Genomic DNA, 22,201 nt, shown 5'->3' with positions numbered 1-22,201 from the left:
GTCACCAGGCTTTCAAGGTGAGGGCCTTTGCTTGCTCAGCCATGTCACTGGCCCTAACTTTTTTACCTTTTTGTTTCTCCTTCACAATACAAATTCTGTTCTTTTATGGCACCCTCAGACTTCTTTTTTTCATTGGTCTGGGATACACATACACACAGAGAGACACATACACAGAGAAAGGGGGGGAGAGAGGGAGAGAAAAGGGGGGGTGTTCTAATTCTGGACACAGTATGCAGAAACAGCTTGCTATTTGATCAAGGAGCAAAAATGTAAATCTGTAAGAACCTTGAGTCTGGACTGGGAATGAATTCAGGAGATTCTGTGTCTTCCTTGAGCTTGAATTAGGATGGTATAACCTCACGAATGGAAATGCAGACTTGGTCTGTGCACTAACAGAGTCAGGACTCACATTAACGTGACTCAGAGCTACTCCCAGGCTCCCGGATGTTCTGCAACCAGAAGGGAGTGACTTCAGACTTCGGGGCCAAAGGGGCTTGAAGAGTCCGTTACTCCTTTGGGTTTTTAAAGCACATTCCTCTTTCTAAAAAAGATGGTTTCCCCCGCTACTGCTATTCAGACATCTCCCTCACCCCGTGGCCTTGTCACTCACCTGCTTAGTGGCTGCAACATAACTCATGCAACCCTGTCACAGCCACGGTAGGCAGAGTTGCTTTTTATTACTCTTTGCACTTGAATTAAAAAACAAGATTTACTCAGGGGATTTTTCTCCTGCCCATTACAGAAAGAACATAAAGACACGTCGTCGATAATTCATCACTAACGTTATCCTACTCTGAAATTTAACCTCTGCTAACATCTGAAACTCCTTTTTCTTTTGAAAAGATTTATTGGTTTTTACCTTATGTGCATTGGATGTCTGTGTGAGAGTGCCAGATCCCCTGGAACTGGTGTTCCAGACAGTTGTGAGCTTCCATGTGGGGCTGGGAATTGAACCCGGGTCCTTTGGAAGAACAGCCAGTGCTCTGAACGGCTGAGCCATTTCTCCAGCCCCTGGAACTGGTTTTCAATGTGCTCGAATATTTCACAAAAGTACTTTCATGTTGCATAGTCTATCTTGTGACTTTTTTATTTTTTAATCTAGAATCTGCTTGAAGCAAAATCTCTACCCTCATCTAGCCAATGGACGGGAGATTCTCCACGGTTACGTGGAGAGCAGGGACTCACTCTGATATGAACTCTGGTGCCCCATATTTGACCACCTCCTCTTGGTGGGGAGGCCTGGTGGCACTCAAAGAAGGAATAAGCAGGCTACCAAGATGAAACTTGATAGCCTATGACCATATAGTGGGGGAAGAGGTCCCTCTCGGTCATAAACCTAGGGGAGGGGAATAGGGTGAAAACAGGAGGGAGGGAGAGAGGAACGGGAGGATGCAAGCAAGGGGGTAATGATTGAGTTGTAATCTGAATAAATTAATAAACTTTTAAAAAAGAATAAATCTCTCCTCACTGCAGTCTACAAATACAAATATAGAAATAAAGTGGTTTTCTTCTTTTGTTTTTGCTTGTTTGTTTTTTTATCTAGCAGAGTTACGAAGCTCTCACTGTTTGGAGAGTAGATTTCATTCCTTGTTCTTTTTATTTTTGGGACAAGATCTTGCTATGTAGCCTAGGCTGGCCTTGAACTCTTTTTATTTTTATATTTTTTTGGTCTTCCAATATTAGAGGATGTGTGGGCTACCACAGCTGGTCCCAGCTCGTCTCATTCCAGAGGCCTACCTAACGTTCCCACGGCAGGCGAGAGGCCAGCGACAAGGCACGCAGCATGCAGTAGGCTTTCTAAGGCTCCTTGTTCCCTACAATCCAATAAGATGGTAGCTGTTTCCCCTCATATCTCCTAACAGAATTCTCTTCTAAGCTGAGGAGTGCTCAGCCCTGAGTGGCTGAGTGTCCCCACCCCCCACCCCACCCCCAGCAATGCTTTGGGGTGGCACAGACAGGACATGTGCAACCTGGGACAGAGCAAATATGAGGGGAAAGAGAAGGAAGAAGAAAATGCCACGGGAGAAAGGAGTGTTGCATCTAAGAGCTATTTAGGGGAATGAGGCTGGTGAAAGGTACCAACGTCCCAGTGGGTAGATCAGGGTGGTACCAGCCTGCACTTTCCCCCCACCCCATGCCCTCCCCTGAGGGGATTAGGAACCTTTCCAGGGAGGTCAGGCGAGTGCCTGCACTCCTGTTTTAATAGCTCACTCACTATCAGCTTTTCAAATGTTCACATCTGGGCTCCATTACCAAAGAGGCGTGTGTTTGCCAAAGGTAATTTACAGCTGTGAGATAACAACCTCAGCCTGGGAGGAGAAGTCCCTAGAAGCCCGGGGAAGTTTGCACTCACGCGGAGATGGTTCACATTCATAAATTATAGTGTGCCCATTCACAAGTGGGTTGTATGCACATCCTCTCAAGTTTTTTGTTTTAAGTTTTTGACACTATTTATTTATTTAGCGTATGCGCACATGCACACGCATGTCAGCAGGATGTGTGACAGCCCATGCCCCACTGGCCATGTGGGTCCTTGGGATTGAACTCAGGATTGGCAGCAAGAGCTTCTGCCCACTGGGCAATCTCAGTGGCCCTTGTACACATATTTAACATTTATCTCGGAAGTTTTGTAAATGGGGTGTGTGTGTGTGTGTGTGTGTGTGTGTGTGTGTGTGTGTGTGTGTGTGTTTATGCTCAAATGTCTAATGCTGAAATCATAAAGGAAATGCTATGTGCTTCTCCTTTGATTCTGTTCCTCCCTTCTCCATGAGGAAGTATTCTGTGTCGAGCTGCCTCTTATGTCAGATTACAAAACTGAGATTCATTTACTTTCTCATTGGTAGGACTGCCATGCCCAGCTCAGGAGTAAATGTGACAACACATGTCAGATGTTTAGCATGTTGCCCACTATGGGGCTAGTTACATTTCAGGAAAGAGCAACTCTACAACTTTAAAGAGAGAGAGAGAGAGAGAGAGAGAGAGAGAGAGAGAGAGAGAGAGAGAGATATTTTCATATATGCATACAGTAGTTTTGTAAAGTCACTTTACAACCCCTGCTTCCTCTTTTATCTTCCCAAAACCTCACTGAAGATCTCCTTCCTCATCTCCAAGTGACAGGAGTGTATGGAATGCAGCATAGTCCCTTTTGCTCTCTCACTTCATTCCTGCACCCTTGCAACTCCTACCTACCTCCTCCCAGAGGACCCCATACCTGCACAATCCCCCCCCCCCAAACCTGCCCCATTCTAGTCAACACAGCGGCCACAGTGAGTCTGTTATAGACACTGTCTGATTACATCCTTGAACCCTCCAAGCCTCAGTTGCCCCTGAACTCCAAGCCACTCTCTATTCCACTCTCTCTGGGTTCTCTCCAGACACACAGCTCCCTACCACGCATGCTCCTACTGTCCAGCCTGCTTATTAACTAGCCTCCTGGCCTGGGACGAACCTCTCCAAAGATCTGACACCTCCTTGACTCATCTCCATGCCTTTGCCAATGACAACCTCTGTGATAAGATGTCTTGGACCATTCTGATTAACACAGCAGCCCTCCCTGGCTTTGCCAACACTTCCTGCTCTCCACTTTCTTTTTCCAGGATCCAAATGCCCTACACATTCACATTTTTAGTGTCGATGTTCTCCCAATAGCTGGTGAGGGCAGGACTCTGTCACTGTCACTTATCATTGCAACCTCAGCACCAGCACAGGCATGACCCAGGGCGGGGACTCAGGAATTATGGACAGCATTGAGATGGACTAAGGAGTGGCTGTCTATTTTCAGTGGAGGATGACACAGAGGCTTCCTCATCTTTCGTTGTCTCCTCTGAGCAGAAACAGGGCAAGGCCCAGTAAGCAATGAATAAAAAGAAGGAAAAGAGAAAGGTTTAGTTGAGGCTTACTGAAGTTCCTTCCAGGTGGTTTCCCCATTCTTAAATATTTCTGAACTTTTCTTGGGGGTCTGTTAGTCTGTCATAAACACATGCTGATTCTCCATGTGTTGAGACAAAATGTGCCTTATCACACAGGCACCCAGGAGACAAGGCAGGCGCGGACATCCCTGAGAACAGGGACCCAGTGGAGCTGTGATTCACAGGGTAAGGACTGAGAGAGGGGCTCTGCAACAGACTCCTCTACCATGGTACCAGATACAGTAGTAGAACCCGGGACAGGACTGAGGGTGAGGTGGGGCTTAGGTCCTAAAGGCGAGAGCTAGTATATAGTTTGAAAATCTGCCAATGAGATTACACTGGGCCCCACTTATACCTCTGGGGGAAAGGAAACATGGCATATGTGCTCACGTCCTTATAGCATGTTGTAAGGTGCCAGGGCTTGCTCACCCTATCTCTGGGGTCAGCATTTGGGTATTTCCAATTGTTTGCATTAAGAATAACAGGGATACACATCCTGGCAATGTGTGGCCACTGTGGGCATCCTCTCTCACTGTGCTAACTCATCATCTGGATGGCTTGTATGATGGGCCCCTATGCTCTGTACCCCAGCACATCACCTTGATGCCCATGGATTAGGGGCCCCTGAGCTCTCTTAGTACATCATCTGCTGTATGCCACACATTAGGGGCCTTTGAACTTTCAGATGCCTTTATAGAGTTCAAAGATCAAAACAACGAAATAATATCTTTGCTTGCTTTTTGTGTGTGTATGTGTGTGTGTATGTGTGTGTGTGTGTGTGTGTGTGTGTGTGCGCGCGCGCGTGTGCGCACGCGCACATCTTAAAGCCAGAGATCGCAGGCAAATGTTGTTCCTCAGGGGCTGTCCACTGTGTGCGTGTGTGTGTGTGTGTGTGTGTGTGTGTGTGTGTGTGTGTACGTGCGTGTGCATGTGTGTGTGTAATATTTCCTGCCCCTGTACTCAGAGTTGCTGACTATCTGGGGATCACTAAGCAGGATAGGCTGGCCAGCAAGCCTCAGGGATTCAGCTGTTTTGACCTCACTGGAGCCGGGACAAGTGAGCCTCATAATAATACTTAGGCTTTTCTAGTAAATTAAAAAAAAAAAATTCTAGTTTGAGTTCCCTGGTTTCATTTTCTAGTCAACACAAGGAACCTAATAGATTCTTTCCTCAGCTAGAAATGTCACCGACAATTCTGAGTTCTTTAATTGGAGGTGTGAGACCCTCAGGCACATAACAGTGTATGACTAAAGCCATTCACTAGCTGTCCCTGGACTGTGACCCTCCACTCTGTGACCTCAGTGAAGTCCATTCAGGATTCAGAGAGTTGTATCTGGTGTGCTTCTGCATAATCATTGCTTTAACCAGAGGAACTGCCTAATTGGAATAATAAAGGCTCCGATGACATCACTCACTGTCTTGTTGGGAGGATGAAGTAAGTGACTCATTAACACCTAGATAAGGGTTTCAAATAGGCTAGCAGAGAGGAGAAAGTTAACAGAGAGTGGTTACAGAGCTTTTGAGATAATGTGCTAAGTAGGGACTGAACAAGCCACCAGCTGCTGTGGAATCCCAGGAACCTGCCGGAAAAGATAGCACGGCCTTGAGAAAGGCTGTCAGGAGGCGGGAGTGGGGTGGGCAGGGTTGGCTCTCTGGAATTTTCAGAAGGCACGCGAGGCCACAGCAGCTGTCAAAGAACAGGCACACAATTGTGATCACAAAATAAATGACACTTGTTAAGATTCTCCAAAGGCACAATGCTTTGGCTGAGCTATGACACAGCAAAAAACATGACGCGTGCACACAAAGATTAATGTAGAAGGCTGTTGACGGTGCCCAGATTTTAATGTAGCCAGGAGCAGTCCCTGTGCTTCCAGGAGGTTGGACAGATTTTTTTTTAATTTTATTTTTAATTTTATTTTATTTGTATCTTGAGTAAGATACAAACTGTAAGCCACAAATGTCCCACCCAGTTTTCCATAAGGTGGGACACTGAATTAAAAGGTGAAGGGAATTCTGGTGGAGAGAAATTTCCTATTCTGTATTTTCAGAGTTTGCAATGCTCACAGTGAGCATTCATTCCTTATAGGCGCCTCATGTACACCAAGCCATTCCCGCTTTACTGGCTGTTCTGACTCTGGCTTAACTACTAACAGGCAGATTTCTCCTTGCCTTTTTTCCTTTCTTGCTGCCTGTTGCCCTCTTTCACCTGTCCCCTCAATACCTACCCCCCACACACACTTTCCTCCATTTCTGGGCACACAAGCCTTACATCACACCTTTTTAGTAAACTCCAGGTTTTCTTTAGGATCCTCGGGCACTTCTCCAGCTATGTTTTAGGTCTAAACAAGTCATCTTCATGTGCCTTCCTTCTTCGGCATTAATAGTAGAAAGTTCTGAGGGATGAGGCGGATCTCAGTGACAGAACACAGAACTAGCATGGACAAGACCCTGGATTTAATTCCCAGTACCATTACAAAACCAAAAACAAACAACAACAAATATGGTTAAGGGTAAGAAAAAAAGTCCAATACAGATCTCAGAATCAAAAATTTAATTTTGTGTGTTTTGCTTGCACATGTGTCTGTGCATCATGGATGTCCCTGCTGTCTGTGGAGGCCAGGAAAGGGTGTTAACGTCCCATGGGATAGAGATAGTTTGAAGCCATCATTTGGGTAACAGGAATCAAACTCACGTCTTCTGGAAGAGCAGGCAGTGCTCTTGAACTACAGAACCATCTCTCCAGAATCAAGAATCAAAAATTGAGAAAACAAACAAACAAACAAAAACAAAAAACAAAACTAAAAGATTTGAGAAAACAAACACTAACAAGAACAAGACTCCTCTCCCCTACCCCAGACTGAATATTTTATGTGCAGGGGAAGGCCCAACAACTTTCAATAATCAACTAACAGGAGAAAAAAAAATTCACAATTCTAAATGGGGGTAAGATATAGTATTTTCATGCTTCTGAATTTCACGGGGTAGATGAAGTAAAGAGACAGTGCGGTATTTGTAAAATTTCACCATAACTTACTTTGCCTGAACATTATAGGAAGGGGGAGGAAAAGAAGGAGGGAGGGGGAGGAGAAGGAGGAGTAAGATGAGGGAAGGAAGTGAGGAGGGGGAAAAGGAGGTGAAAGCCAGGGTTAGAGGAAGGCTATGGGGTGGGGCTTCCAACATCAGAGCATAAAGTGAGATGCATCTTCATCATTAAAATCACACATGATCTTATACTATTCGGGTTGACTTAGCTTAAAATGTGTTTATACTTTTGTATGCTGGGCACGCGTGTTTACATGTGTGGGTGCACGTGTGGAGGACCGAGGACAAGCGTGGGAGTTGGTTTTCTTCTCTCACCTATGGGGTGGCAGGGATCAAACTGAGACAGTCAGACTTGACAGCCAGCTCCTTTCCTGGCAGAGGCATCCAAACTAGGTTTATGAAAGTAAACCTGATTTGTGAAAAATCTACCAGCAATACAAAGTTGTTGTAGAGCTGTCCATCCGGTCTCAAATGGGGCAGGGCTACCCGAGAAGGAACAGGGGATCCACTGGTGATGTTTTGTATCTTAAGCTATGGGGAGGGCTGGAGGGTTAGTCTTTAAACTGCCTGCTTCTCTCAGATCGGTAAGGATTAACGCTAAAACACTTTCCTCATGGGCCAGCTCTGAGGAATCCTTAATTTACTAAAATTCATCGCTCTCAGCATCTTGTTAAGGGACTTTCCCAAACAGAGCTCATAGAACGTGGGAGGGCTGTGAGAGTTACCCTGGTCCCTCTCAGCATGAAACAATTCAGGATTTCGGAGCTGCTGGGATAGTTCTTTCTCTGGGCATTTGTTTTGCATTGTATCTTTGATTTCAATTAAGACATGGAATTGTATAAAACTCAATTGTTTCCCCATCTCTAGCACATATTATCCCAACTTAAGGTATAATAATAAGAGTTTGCCAGATTTCAGATTTCAAGAATCCTAATAGCTTATTGAATAAAAGACCTGGAGGCTTAAACATTAACATATGTCTCTCAGGTTTCTCAGCCTTACATTTAGTTTAAGAGTTTTTGAGGACTAAAGCAGGATGTCTCTCTCCTTTATCCTACGTAGATAACAATTCTACATAGTATCTATGGTAACCTAGACCAAGACAGTAGACAAATCTCTTTCACATGTTAATGTTCTCATAGGGTCTTTTCTCTTTTTATTCACTATCTCTGATATCCAGAAATCTTGAAAAACAAAAATAAAATAAACAAGAAAAGGCAGGGAATGCTGGATGTACCCGTTCATACCTGACAGCAAAGTGCAGAATAGCTGGGCCAGGCTTCTTAGGCAAGTCATGCTCCAGAACCCTGTGGTCTAGCTGCAGCCAGTTCTCTTGACCCCTGTGAGAACAAAGCAAAAGGCAGAGGATGACATGGAAAGTTCAGTAACACACAGTGCTGGCAAAGCTGCTGGAAATGGTCATGCTCACACACCAGGCAGAGATACAACAGTAATTTCTGCCAAACCTACTGGACCTGTCTGCTTCTGAGCTGGCATTTCCAACTGGAGAAGCTTGTCAGGAGGAACTTGCACGTTTCAAAAATAACCCATATGTAAAAATCACCCCACCTTGATAGCCAAAAGCCTGGAAACAACACAAATATTTAGAGGATATTGTTAAAAAAAATAACTGTTTAAATCTGTACAGAGAAATGCAATGCAAAACAAGCTGGAGTGACTGCTTGCAAAGTTGCTTGGAACAATTTTCTAGATAACAAATCTTAAATAGAAAAAGAGCAAGATTCCCTGGGCATGGTGATGCATGCCTTTGATCCTAGCACTTGGGGCAGAAGCAAGTGGATGTCTGTTCTAGTCTGAGGCTAGCTTGATTCACACAATAAGTCTGGGGCAGCCAGGGCTATTCAGTGAGACTATTCATCTCAAATAAAGCAAACTGACACACAAATAAATACTCAACATTTTAATAAAAAGCATAACAGTCAATACAATATATTACCTATACTGCCCTTTGTTTATGGAAACAGAGCATTTCTGCAGCCCAGGTTTGCTCTATCATGCCCAGCCTGCCCATATTTTAACCAATGGAAATCCATATATATATTGCAGATAGATATTTTGAAAGATATCGAGAGAATAAATAGGAAATGGACAATGCTTTGGGAGGTTAAGGCACTGAGCAACACTAAATTAATCTTTACATCTATATAAAAGGTTAAATGTGACATATATTTAGTCAAGAAGAAGAAAGACTCCAGGGAGTTTTCAATGTACGCACAGGTCGGCACACTTCTGGAGCTGTTTCTGTGGACACATGACTTACAGATGTTTAAATACTTATTTGCTTCCGAGCCTCACCAGCTCACAGGTATAAACAGTTCTCTCAGGACCTTGACCTCTTTGGCTTGAGGCTCCGTGGGTTGTTTATATGATTTCCAAGCCTGTTTAACTGGCCCTCCATCTTGAGCCTGTTTGAATATGCCTACACTAATGCCAGCTTCAGAACAGGCTTCTGGGGGTGGGAAGGGCATGTTGAATTCCAGCAAAATCTGCCGTGAGCTAGAAAACATTTTCCAAGCCTATTTTGGTCCTTGAATAAATAACTAAAAGACAAACTCAGGAAATTCCAAGCTGCCATTCAATGTAAGTAGATAGAAAAGGGTGCTGGAGAGACGGCTCGGTAGAAGCAAACACTGGACGCTCTTGCAGAGGACCTGGGGTTTGGTTCTCGGCACCTGCACGGTAGCTTACAACCAACCATCTGAAATCCCAGTTCTCGGGGTCCCAATGCCTTCTTCCTGTCTTCCATGGGTACTCTGCGCATGGTGAACATACATACATACATGCAGGCAAAACACATGTACACATAACAGCTTTTAAAAAGTAGAAACAAAGCAGATAGGAAAAGTGGGCACAAACAGGACAGGATAAATGACAACAGCTGGTTTTTATTGGACAAATGCTTTCTGTCCACTGTTAGGTCTTAGGCAGTCCATGTGTCTGGAAAGGAGCTTATATGATTTCTGGTGGTCAGGTCCAGATAAAAGCCAGCATTTCTCACCCCCAACCCCACCCCAAGAGCCATATCCCTGGCTTCTGGCAGAAAGGGCATGGGTCTCCATTGATGCACCCATAGTCGCACATCAAAGCCCATGCTGGCCTCCAAGTCTCTCAAGCCCCACTCACAAGTCCTTGTGATACATTTCAAAGCCCACACTGGCCTCCTGGCCCTTCCCTCCCCACAGCTAACTTGTCCTTAGGATCCTCATGATTTGATAGCCCCCCCACCTTCCCCATCCCCCCACCCCTATCTCTGCCACTCTCTAGCTCCTCTCATAGATAACTCTGGCCACGCCCAGTCTACTTCTTTTTCTCTCTGATCGGGACTCTTCCTGATGCCTCTGGATATTTCCTCTCTCTTCTTCACAATGAAACCTTTCCCCCTGACCACACCATGGAGCGGCCATTTCAGTGGTTTCTTTACTGCGTCCCCTCATATATGTCAACTGAGTTGGAAATCTTCATCTATTAATATTACATTTTATACTAAATATGCAAGGAAAACAGCAGAGCAGGGACTTGAACCCAGGGCTCTCAATATGGGGTAAATGATACCACAGGATTTCCTAGGTTTTCTAATAATATTAGGTGTAGTTTCCATGTATTTGTTTCTATAACTACAAGATGAAGCTGCTGGGAACTGTCCCCGAGATTTTCTTGGTAGAATCTTGGGGAACTTTCTTAGAATTAGTGATTTTGTATTTAAGAAAGAAAATTAGAGGGCTGAAGTGAAAAGATTCTTACATTGTATTTTGTCATGTTTAATGCGATACTTATTTAAAGATACTTCAACTTCAGAGCTATTAAAAATCAGTGTTAATATACATGGCACATCAATTTTTAAGTCTTTCAAGGTTTCGTATGGCAGAATTCTTCCTCCTTCTTTCTCTCCTCTTCTTCCCCTCCCCCCTCCCCGTTTCCTTCTCTTCCTCACTCTTGGCTTTGGGAGATATTTGAAAGAGGCTCTCGCTCTGCAGCCAGGTTGGGCTTGCACTCCAATCTTGCCGAGTGTGTGACACACCACAGGACAGATAGGTACGTCCTTTACTCGTTCCTGACAGAGAAGATGTGGCGTGATTTAAAATGTGTAACGTGTCTCATAGGAACTTGCATAGAATGCTGTGTAAGGATGAACGAGCAGGTGGTACGGCACACACACAGCACACACACACAGCACACATACAGCACACACACATAGCACACACAGCACACACACACACAGCACACACACACACACACACACACACACACACACAGCGCATGACGATCAGGTCCAACACAGAAGCACAGCCACAACACAGAAAACCCTTAGTGTAGAGTTCCGGACAGATATAGAACAAGTTGTACATATCGGAGGTAACAAACGGGACTGGCCTCAACCAGAATAGGAAGGATATTCATGTATATGCAATAGGTACACCCTTTTAAAGCATGAAAGTATACATTAGAGAGCCAGGGTTTTTCCTTACGTTGGGAATCGGATCTTTGTGCATGCTAGGCAAGAGCTCTAACATGAGCTCCGTCTCTGGCCTAGAACCCAGATTTCTGCGGTCTATAGTTGAGAGTGGCCTCCCTGTGTTCAGAAGACTCGCCTTGAACTCTACATGTAGTTCAGACTAGCCTCAATCTCACGATCCTCCTGCCTCAGCTTCTGAAGGGCTGATGTGATAGACGTGTACCAATAATATATAAGTTAGATTTTCTTATTTTGGTTTTTAAAGTTGCTTCATAGTCCTTTCAACAGAACGCAAGTTCTCAGGGATAAAATAAGAAAACTACCTATGTCTGAAAACTAAGATGTAATAAGGCTCATTTAATGTTTTTACCTTGCTGTTTTTAAGTGTTTCCATCAATAATTATGAAATATATTTAACTTAAAAAAAAAATCCTAACTAAACCAACCAACCACGCAAGCAAGCAAGCAAACAAATGACAGGTACTCATAACCATAGCCATGTTTTCCCTTGGATCCTGATTCTATACAGCGGAATTCCCACTGTCTCAGGATCCCAAGCTACTGCTGTGCTGTAAAGCCTATTTGTTATTTCTTCATCAACAAAGGTCACTCAGCAGAAGATTTTCCAAATGGATGTAGGGATCCTGAAAAGAAGGGCCCGTTGTGGCGAAGGAGAGTGGATACTGCCCTCTAGGGGCGGAACATCACACTGCACCCAAACCTGGGTCCCCTCAGCAAGGGCAGGAATTCCACTTCTTAGGAACTTGCTTCACTTGGTCAGCCTTCCTGCCTTCCTTCCACAACTGTGACCTAGCCCCCCTTTTCTCATCTGGCTCCCTGAGCTGGGGGAAAGACAGTAGCTTTCACTTCCACTGTCCCTTTCAGCTTTGCCTTTCTCTATGCTGTTTAGCCACAGTCTCAAGGCTGATGTGGCACAGGGGATGGAAAATGCAACTCAGCCAGTACCCTGGGAGGGATCCGCCTTGGTGGTTTCACGGGGGTGGACAAAAAGGGAGTGTGCTGGGGAAAAGAAACTTCCAAAAATATTTACCAGACAAAGAACTAGGCTTGTGACCAAGACTTTCCGAGGAGACACCCTGAGACATAAACACATTTCCAGGCCTGTTCCCCGGAAAGGTGGAAATGGCTAAGACCTACCTTCTCCCAGAAAAAAACAAAAAACAAAAAACAAAGGAAAACAAACAAACAAAACAACGAATTCATACTTCTCCAAATAAATAAACACAGGCAGAGCCAAGAGACACCTTCCCCAGCTGGTTGTAATTCCGAAATTAGGTGTTGTCTGTTACCTGTAGGGGAGTCCAGCCATACGAGGGTCTTGGGAAGACTGTTCAGGTTTGATTTCTGTGGTCCATGAGTATAGCAGAAGGGGACCACAAATACCAGCGGGAACACGGAAGACGGTGGCCCAAGTCCTCAAAGGAAATCATTCATACTGTGCCACCTGTCGTGTGTGTGTGTGTGTGTGTGTGTGTGTGTGTGTGTGTGTGTGTGTGTGTGATGTACATGTTTATGGTGTATTCGCACAGGTTGTACGCAGAGGCCAGGGGACAGCCGTGACTGTCTTGCTTTACAGCTCTCTGTCATAGCCCCTTGTGGCACGGCTTGTCATTGAATCCGGGGTTAGGCTGGCAGCCAGCAAGCCCCAGCAAGTCCCTTTCCTCTTCCTTCCGCAGCACTAGGGTTACAGATGCATGTGGCCGGGCCATTATTTTACATGGGCCCTAGGGATTAGAACTCAGGTCCTCATGGGTGTGCAGCAAGCTCTCTTTCCCAGTGAGCCCTAGCCACAGCCCTCCTCTCCTCTTTTCTTGATAGAGTTTCGTATATGGCCTAGGCTGGCCTAGAGTTTGTGCTACGCCTGTCTTTACCTTGCAGGTGCAGGGGTTACAGGTACGCGGCATCATGCCCAAATCTTTTTCTTTTCGTTGTGAAGCAAGTTAGAGTGTCTGGACAAAGCACTGCACTTAGGCCTTCCGCCCTCCACATGGTCTGGCCCCTTCCTTCCAGTGCTGACACTGTAGTTTTAAATCCCGTATCTCCTCCATGGACTGTCCTTCAGTGGCCACAGGCGCATGGCCATCTCACCGCCTCATGGGGTTCACCTGTGATCTTGTCCTTTGCTTGCCTCTTAATCCACTCTCAGCCTGGTGTCTTCACACTTAGCAAGAGCGCGGTGCACATTGGTTTCAAGTGATGCTTGCCCACACTGCCGCCTCCTTTCCCCTCTGGGGACTCTGTGTGTCTGGCCCAGTTTGAGAGAGAATCCTGTGGGATCACTGAGGTGCCATGCAAAGTGTCTCTTTCATGTGCGCCTGTGCTCTGAGCTCTGCATTATCTCTGAGTATGCTTGAAGTACAACATGCCGACACTCTATTCTGGGTCCCCCATAGGGCATTTGCCATGCAAGGACTACTGCTACATGCAGGTTATGGGTGTGAAACGTCAGTGTTCAAGATGTCAAATACGGCTGTCAGATCACACAGCTGCAGGACACTGTGGTATTTCCGCCCATCTCATTCTTGGCCCCCTCATCTTGGACCTCTTTCCTTCCTGCTTTCTGCTGTCTAGCCACAGTGCCTTTCCCTATCTTTTTTTTAGGAAACTAAGTCAAGCATGGCAGCACATACCTATAACCCCAGCACTGAGGCAGAGGCAGGAGAGGCACGAGTTCAAGTCCAGCCTAGACTACTTGAGGCCCCGTTTCAAACAAACATCATATTAAAATACAACTCAAGTCACACTGGGTTCCTTCTTCGGACAATTTGGCTTTTGGCTGCAGAGCCTATTCTTGGTCTTTGACGCATGGTCTCATCTAGACATCATCCTGGCCTGCTCTGTCTAAAACTGCCCCCGTCAGCCTTCCTTCATATGGCCTCTCACATGATCTCAGTGGACTTACAATTTCTTGTATTTTCTCATCATCTCTTTGCTTGTTTAACTAGAACACAGCAGTATAAATATCAACTCTTGCAAGCATGGATCCTAACAGTGCTTCTCACAGCTGAATCCCCCGAATCTGGAATACCACTTGGTAGCTTGTGGACATTCAGGAAACATTTGCTAAATACATTATTCTTGTCCTCAGGCTCTTAGCATCAACTTCCTATGGTCTTCCTTCTAAATGACAGTGCTCATGGCAACTACAGTTCATAGCATGTCATCCAGTTATTATTATTTATGGCCATAGGTCTTATATTCTTTTATTCACACACACATTCTGCCTACCTGTGTGTGGCAGTTTAATCACTGATTCATGTGAACCGCTGTGGCTTTCTGGCTAGTACTTATAGAAAAGGGATACACGCATTTCCTATTTCGTCCAGCAGAGGGCGGGCGATCAAGCTCCTCCCCACCAGCTATTGGGTGAACATATATTTGGGTGACTCAGAGTAAGAGGGTGATGCCCACTGCATTTTCTCCCTGCTTTTGGGTGACTCGTCTTCAGTAAATGTTCTGAGTTTGCTCTAAGTTTTTGGGTTTTTTTTTTTTGAATTTTGTCTATCTCTAAACAAGCATCTGGTGTTTTAGCAGACTGAGTTGACAACTCCTATAGGCCTTGGGGTACAAAAATCATTACAGGAACAAGGTGTTAAAAACAAATTAACTGCTTCTTGAGGTTATTTTCCACCTGGTTTCACTGGACAACCTCTTAAATAGAGAGTTACGGAAAGAACGTGGTGGTTGGCCAGCATATTTTGTGTCTGGAACACATTTTGTTGGATTTTAGTATTTAAAAACGTCTTTGGAAAATATCTTCAGAAAAAGGAAGCTTCCTCTCATAACATATCTGACCACAAATAAGACAGGCGAATTAGGCTGATATAAAACAGACAGACAAGGGCACACACACACATACACACATTCTAACATGTTAATATACAGAATGGAAATAAATTGAAAAAACAAACAAAACCCATCCAGAGCAACATGAAAGAGACTTAGATTGTGGGTAAAAATTAACTCATTATTCAACTGTATAATATATATATACATTAAACTGTGTACATACATATATACATATATACATTCAACTGTGTACATACATACACACACATATATTCAACTGTATACATACATATATACATACACACATATACATACATGCATACATACATACATACATACGTATGGTAAGACAAAAACTGGGCTTTAAACTTTCAAACCATTAACACCAAAACATTAAATTAGCTTCACGATACACGTGAATAACAACTTACTGTCTCCATCACTGATATATGGGGTGAATTAAGGAGGATTATCACAGGTTCAAAAAGACAAGTAACATAGGCTACAAACTCATGAACACAATTCTAAACACCTTTTGAGTGGGTTTTTGTTGTTGTTGCTGTTGCTTTGTTTTTCGTTATTCTGATTCCCAGTCCTGGCTTGCCTGGAGCTTATTATGTCGACCAGGTGGCCTAGAACGTGCATCCGTCACCTTGCCTCTGCTTCCTGAGTGCCGAGACAGCCAGCATTTGCCGTCACACCTGGGGGTATTTGCAAAACTTTTAAATGCTCCTTAGACCTTTCTCTTCCTTTATGACATTTGCCGGAAAAAATTCCATACTGAGAAACTTACAACTAAACCGGATGGATACAAATGTTTTCTCCCTTGTTGTCAACAATGAGAATAAGCAAGTTCGTAGTTGAGACCAAAGCAAAAAGACATGAAAAACCCAGAACACTCACGTGTCATCTATAAACGTTATCCCAAAGTATTCCTTCTCCTTCAGGTTGAAATGTGACGCCACCAGGTCCAGCAGTTCTCTTGACAAAAGCTTGGGCTGTCAAAACACAAATCTGGTTAGCGGCGATTTGCTTGCCCGTCTCTCACCATCGCCATCGCCTTATTCCGTTCTAAACCATCAAAAGCAGCTTTTGCTTGCTTGTGTGATTTTTTTTTCCCCCAAGACAGCGTTTCTCTGTGTAGCCCTGGCTGTTCTGGATTCGATCTGTAGACCAGGCTTGCCCGGAACTCACAGTGATCTGCTTGCCTCTGCCTCCCTGAGTGCTGGGATTAAAGGCGTGCGACACAATCTCCAGCTGCTTGTGTGATTTTTTTAAACACTATTTCTCATGCCATCGTCACCACTACGTTCTGAGCATCCAGCTAGAGAAGGGACTATCCGTGAGCTTTGGGGATACTATGGACCCGCTGAGATGGAGTGTGGGTTGGAGTCTGCCACAACATCCAACTGATGACTGATGCTGGCCTTGTGGGGGGGGGCAGGAGGGGGGGGGCTGGGGATGTAAGGGCATCGCTGGCTGGCAGCCTGAATGGCTCCCTTCTGAACACTAGTCTAACAGTCAGCGGGACATGGTGATGGTCTGAAGCCTGGATGTTTGTTTGCAGTTGAAGGAGATGAAACAGGGCATGGGGGTGGGGGGAGGGGATGTCAAGGAAAAGAAGCCAGGAAGAAGGGGGTGGGGAGGCAAGAGAAAAGGGACAGGGAAGGAAAGAACAGACGGAGGAGAAAAGCAAGCAGAAACTGGACTAAAGGTTGGCGAAACTACTGTGCTATTCCTCCAATTCATTTTAAAGACTTATTCATTTTATTTTGTGTGTGAGTGTTTTTCCCCCCTGATGTACGTTTGCACACCGCCGTGTGAGGCTTGGTGCCTGTGTCATTCAGAAGTGGGGTTATGGAGTGCTGTGAACCACCATGTGGGTGCTAGGATTCGAACCTGGATCTTCTACAAGAGTGTCGAGCACTGCGATCCACTGAGCCATCTCTCCAGCTCCTGCACTATCTGTTTTAATTGGAGTTGGGGTGAGGGACAGGCCTCAAAGAGGAAGTAAAGTAGGTTCGGTCTTGAAGAGGTGTCTAGGCTAGCCATAGGTCAACTATTTTTACAAAAAGACTTTTGGTCCAGCGCATTGGGCAAATAGAAAGAAACTCACCAACAGGCAAAATTGATAAAACTCATGCAGTGCTGTATTTTTTACAAAGGAGCTTCCTCTCACATCTATTAACTAACTTGACTTAGGCAGGACTCTGCCACGAAGACTAAGCTACAGTAACTCATGTACGGACCAGGTTTGCCGACCTCAGAGCCACCTCTTGCCCCTCAGTCGCTCTACAACACTGAGTTCCAGGCACAGATAGGGGAACAGCCTGGACACAGGCCACCCCGAGTATCCAACACCTACCTGAACCAGCAGCTCCAGTCTCCTGTCGTCCAGCAGGTGGACCTGACAGTGCCTGCCTTCTGTCATCTGTGGGGACAAAAACAATAAAGAGACGTGTCAGAGCCTGGTGTGCCAAACTCCACACTCACTTTATCTATACACGCAGCATGCCCCAGTGACTTCATCAGTGGCATTCCCAGAAGCTGACTTATATAGACTTGCAGGTGGGACCAATCTGCAGGCCGCATGAGGCCAAGGACAGCTGTGAAAGTGGCCCAACACAAAGGCACACTTACTTAAGACATTACGTGTTTTATTATTATTATTTTTTTTTTTTTTAAATAACGTGATCTTCAGTTTTCTTCTTCTTAAGTTTTTTTTTTTTAAAGATTTATTTATTATGTATACAGTGCTCTGTCTGCATGTACACCTGCAGGTCAGAAGAGGGCATCAGTACACATTATAGATGGCTGTGAGCCACCATGTGGTTGCTGGGAATTGAACTCAGGACCTCTGGAAGAGCAGTTACCACCCTTAAACTCTTAGCCATTTTTCCAGCCCCCCCCCTTTTTTATGTGAACTTTGGAGATGACAACGCGGTGTCACAACGTCTGAAGGTTGGCTATGCCCGGGAACATGCACATGGATTTAAAGTAAGAAAAAGATGTTAAGACTGAAGACTGATTGATGTGCGCAGGAAGCAACAAAACCATAGAACAGGCCAAGTTCACTCAGGGCACCAGATTGTGCGGAGAGAGGCGGCTCCCCCAGAAGAAAGCATGTGCTTCCTTGAGTCACAGTGTGACATCTCACAAATGGAAACACCTTTCACCATGGCGTGCTCTGGTAAATTCGACACTTGGGTAATAGGAGGAGGAGAAACATGAGGCTGGAGTTCAAATGCAAAGGCCTCAACTTTTCAACTCTTTGCCCCCCCCCCTTTTTTGTAGTTTCTTTTTTCTTTTTTTAGAATATAGTTTATTAATTTATTCATATTACATCTAAATTGTTATCCCATCCCTTGTATCCTTCCATTCCTCCCTCCTTCCCGCTTTCCCCCTACTCCCTTCCCCTATGACTGTGACTGAGGGGGACCTCCTCCCCCTGTATATGCTTATAGGGTATCAAGTCTCTTCTTGGTAGCCTACTATCCTTCCTCTGAGTGCCACCAGGCCTCCCCATCCAGGGGATGTGAACTAGAAATGATCTTTGCCCCCTTTTTAATAGATCACCATTTATAGTTAGCAGTTAAGGTGCGCGGCTGACAGTTTGACACATCCATTTTCAACATGTAGTTTTTTAAATTGAAAGCTGCAGTGCTGGGAAATACTGCTTGCCAAATGTTGACCCTTCCCTTGATACACTCGCACTCCAAACCATGCCCTCCGTAGGTGTCACCACCTTGTCCACTTAAGGGGCATCCTGAAGGCTGCCTTCCTTTATAAGACATTTTCTTTCTTTTTCAGACAGGCTCTTCCTCTGGAGTCTAGGCTGGTCCCAAACATGAAACCTAAGCGTGCTGGGCAGTGGGCTTGCAGACAGATCCCAGCTCGTTTTTCCTCTCCCCCACTCCCCTTTCTTTGTGCAGTGCAGCAACTGAACTCAGAGCCTCACATGTTAGGCAAATGTTCTGCTAATAAGCAACACTCCTAACCCCTGGCTTACACTTTTATATTAAATGTCTTTTGTTAATATTGTTATGTTAGACAGGCTTATCCAAGTGAAACACTCACTATTTGTGTGTGTGTGTGTGTGTGTGTGTGTGTGTGTGTGTGTGTGTGTCAAACCATCCATCTATGTAATGTATATGTAATCCCACTCCTTGGGAAGAGGAAACAGGAAGATCAGGACTGCAGGATCAGTCCTGGCTACAGAGTAAACTCAAGGGCATCCTGAAGCATCTGAGCGCTGACTTCAAAACCTCAAAATGAATAAATAAATTGATAAAAATTAAGAAAAATGTGTTTGGTGTCACAGGCTTGTGGTTCTAACTACACCTGGCTGTGGATGAAGCAGATTGCGGCAGTGCCAGGGTTTGAGACCAGCCTGAGCAACGCAGTGAGAGCCTATCTCAAAACCACAATAGGCTTCATTACTGAACACCATATATACTGCATTCTGGGATTCCTATTATTATCTATATTCAATAGATGCGGTGGTAGAGACTCAGGGTGAGAATAAGTATCCTTTTTTTCAATGCAAAAAAAATTTTCTGCATTCACAGTTTTGATTGAATTCCTGTTTTTCGCATCTGTGAACTAGCTTAGCAGGTCAGGCCATGGGGTTATAAACACGTGGCCAAAAGAAACGACAAAACTGGTGATAAGAGGTGAGTGAACAACTTTGCTTAGCTCATGGGCACAGATGACATTCTTAACTAAGCAACGCCAAGGTCAAATACACACCTACACAAACAGGGATATGAGTTCCGGTTGCTGAGCTGGGCAATGCATATTAAGCATATGGTCTCTAAAGAGTTCCTTCAAAAGCAGCTCAGAGGTGAGGGTGCTTGCCTAGGATGCATGAAGCCACAGGCTTGCTTACCAATAACACACATACACACACACACACACACACACACACACACACACACACTGGGTATGGTGGCATGTGCTTGTAATCTCAGCACAGGGAAGACTACAGCAGGAGAATCAGAAGTTCAAGGGCATCCTTGACTCCATGAGAGTTTGAGACCAGCCTGGGATACTGGAGAACCTGCACCAACCACCTCTCCCCCCAAAAGGTCTGCAAACAACAACAACAACAACAACAACAACAACAAGGCAACATCCTCATATTATAGGCTAGGAAACTGACATGCAAACTTTAGGAAAATTTACTCAAAATGACCTGGGAAAGAAAAGAACCAAATCAAAACATGAATAACGTGACTGGCATAGCTCAGTGGCTGAGTACTTTGACTACATGTACAAGGCCCTGAGGCACAGGCATAGTGGGGAATGCTTGTAATACCAACAACACTCAGAAGGCTGAAGTAGGAGGATTCTCAGGAGTTCAAGGGGACCAAAAGAATCCCACTATTCAATTTCTAGTTATTCATATTGTAGAGGGCTATAAAGACATGTGCTGGTTTAAGTACTTTAACTTTTGTACCCATAAAAATTAACTCTATATGTATCCTACAGAAAGTAAAACAATCCTTGAAAACACACAGTGTGTGTGTGTGTGTGAGGGAGAGAGAGAGAGAGAGAGAGAGAGAGAGAGAGAGAGAGAGAGAGAGAGAGAGGGAGGGAGGGGAAGGGAGAGAGAGAGAGAGAGAGAGAGAGAGAGAGAGAGAGAGAGAGAGAGAGAGAGAGAGAGAAATAGTCTTCTAGGAAAATACCATACTTCATATGATATTTCAAATTACTAGGTTGCCTCATAATCCAAATTCATGTCTTTCTCTTTTAAATACGTATCCATTGGCACAGCAGGTGGATCTCTGTGAGTTTGAGGCCAGCCTGGCCTACACAGAGTTCTACAGCAGCCCAGACTATGTAGAAGAACCTGACTCAAACAAACAAACAAACAAAAAATCAAGCAAAACAAATGGTCTGTTTGGTATGCCAATTTGTTTTGGCTCTTCCTCTAACCATTTGACATTCCTTTTCTCAACAAATAATTTTGTTCTAGGGTCTCCTGTAGCCCAGGCTGCCTTCTGGGTTCCTATGTAGCACGTAACCAAGGATGACTTTGGGCTGATCTTTCTTTCTCCAACTCCCAAGACCTGGATTACTCTAGACTATTAGACAATGAATGTCATTCTGATGTGATAAACTGTGCAGCGATACATGACTTGATCTCAGTTGACTGAACTAGAAATGGCCACCTGTCCCAAACTGAGGCAGCCAGAACTTCAGTCCAGGGAATTTAGAATTGCATCTGAAACCTTGGATGCTGTGGGGTGATCGCTGTGTGAGGAGAAAAGCCGGCAGGAAAAATGCGACGGGCAAGTAGCCGAAGGAGGTCCAAGATATCAGGTGGGCTGAGGGGGAAAGCGTGGGAATTACTGTCAGTCTCTAATGTCTTTCCAGACAGTTTCCCTGCTTCTCCTGGTCTGTGTGAACATGTGTCTTTGCGTTCCACAAAAACTCCTGAGAGTTCTGGAATGACCCACTTCTGCTCTCTGTTAAGCTGGCTCCTTCAAATAAGACACACAGGCCTGCGTGGGGGATGGGTAGGGTGGGCGCATCTGCCCGTTTCTGCCTCCCATTTTAGTGTCCCTAAAAGTTACAGGAGCAGTTAGTTGTCTGTGGCCAGCTCTTTGCAGAGGTTCCGGGGAATCTTCAGCTCAGGTCCTCACACGTGCAAGGCAAGCGCTTTACCAACTGAACCGTCTGTCTAGCCCACACACCACGGGGTTCTGTAATTAACCAAAACAAATCTTTTCCAAAGGCCACACTCCAAAATGATGGCCCACACCATCTGCTCATCTCTCAGATGTGCCACGGACGGCAAGTAGCCCTCAGAGAGGCTGACACAGGGAGATGAGAGTAGCAGACACTTGGCTGTATGGTGTGGTAAGAGGTGATGAGGGAAGGGCAGGGGGCATTTGCCTATACTCTGAGTATCCTGTTCAGTATTTCTTAAACCCCTTCCTCTGCAGGCTGGCACTTCCAA

The 22,201-nt window shown here is 45.0% G+C and overlaps 1 protein-coding gene across 4 annotated transcripts in view; it reads right to left on the bottom strand.

The window, feature by feature from the left end:
* The window catches only part of FRMD4B (FERM domain containing 4B), a 311,527-nt gene that overhangs the window by 112,839 nt on the left and 176,487 nt on the right, over positions 1-22,201 (bottom strand). For all 4 annotated transcript variants that reach the window (XM_084765731.1, XM_084765728.1, XM_084765729.1 and 1 more), the window contains 3 exons: positions 17,603-17,668; positions 16,141-16,235; positions 8,201-8,293 (listed from right to left, as the gene is read on the bottom strand). In XM_084765731.1, the coding sequence (XP_084621857.1) occupies positions 8,201-8,293; positions 16,141-16,235; positions 17,603-17,668 (254 nt within the window). The remainder of the gene's footprint in view (positions 1-8,200; positions 8,294-16,140; positions 16,236-17,602; positions 17,669-22,201) is intronic.

This window comes from Acomys minous (assembly GCF_964271855.1).
Source record: "Acomys minous genome assembly, chromosome: 17".
Taxonomy (NCBI): Eukaryota; Metazoa; Chordata; class Mammalia; order Rodentia; family Muridae; genus Acomys; species Acomys minous.
Note: the sequence above shows the minus strand (reverse complement) of the source record. Positions and strands in the feature narration are given on the sequence as shown.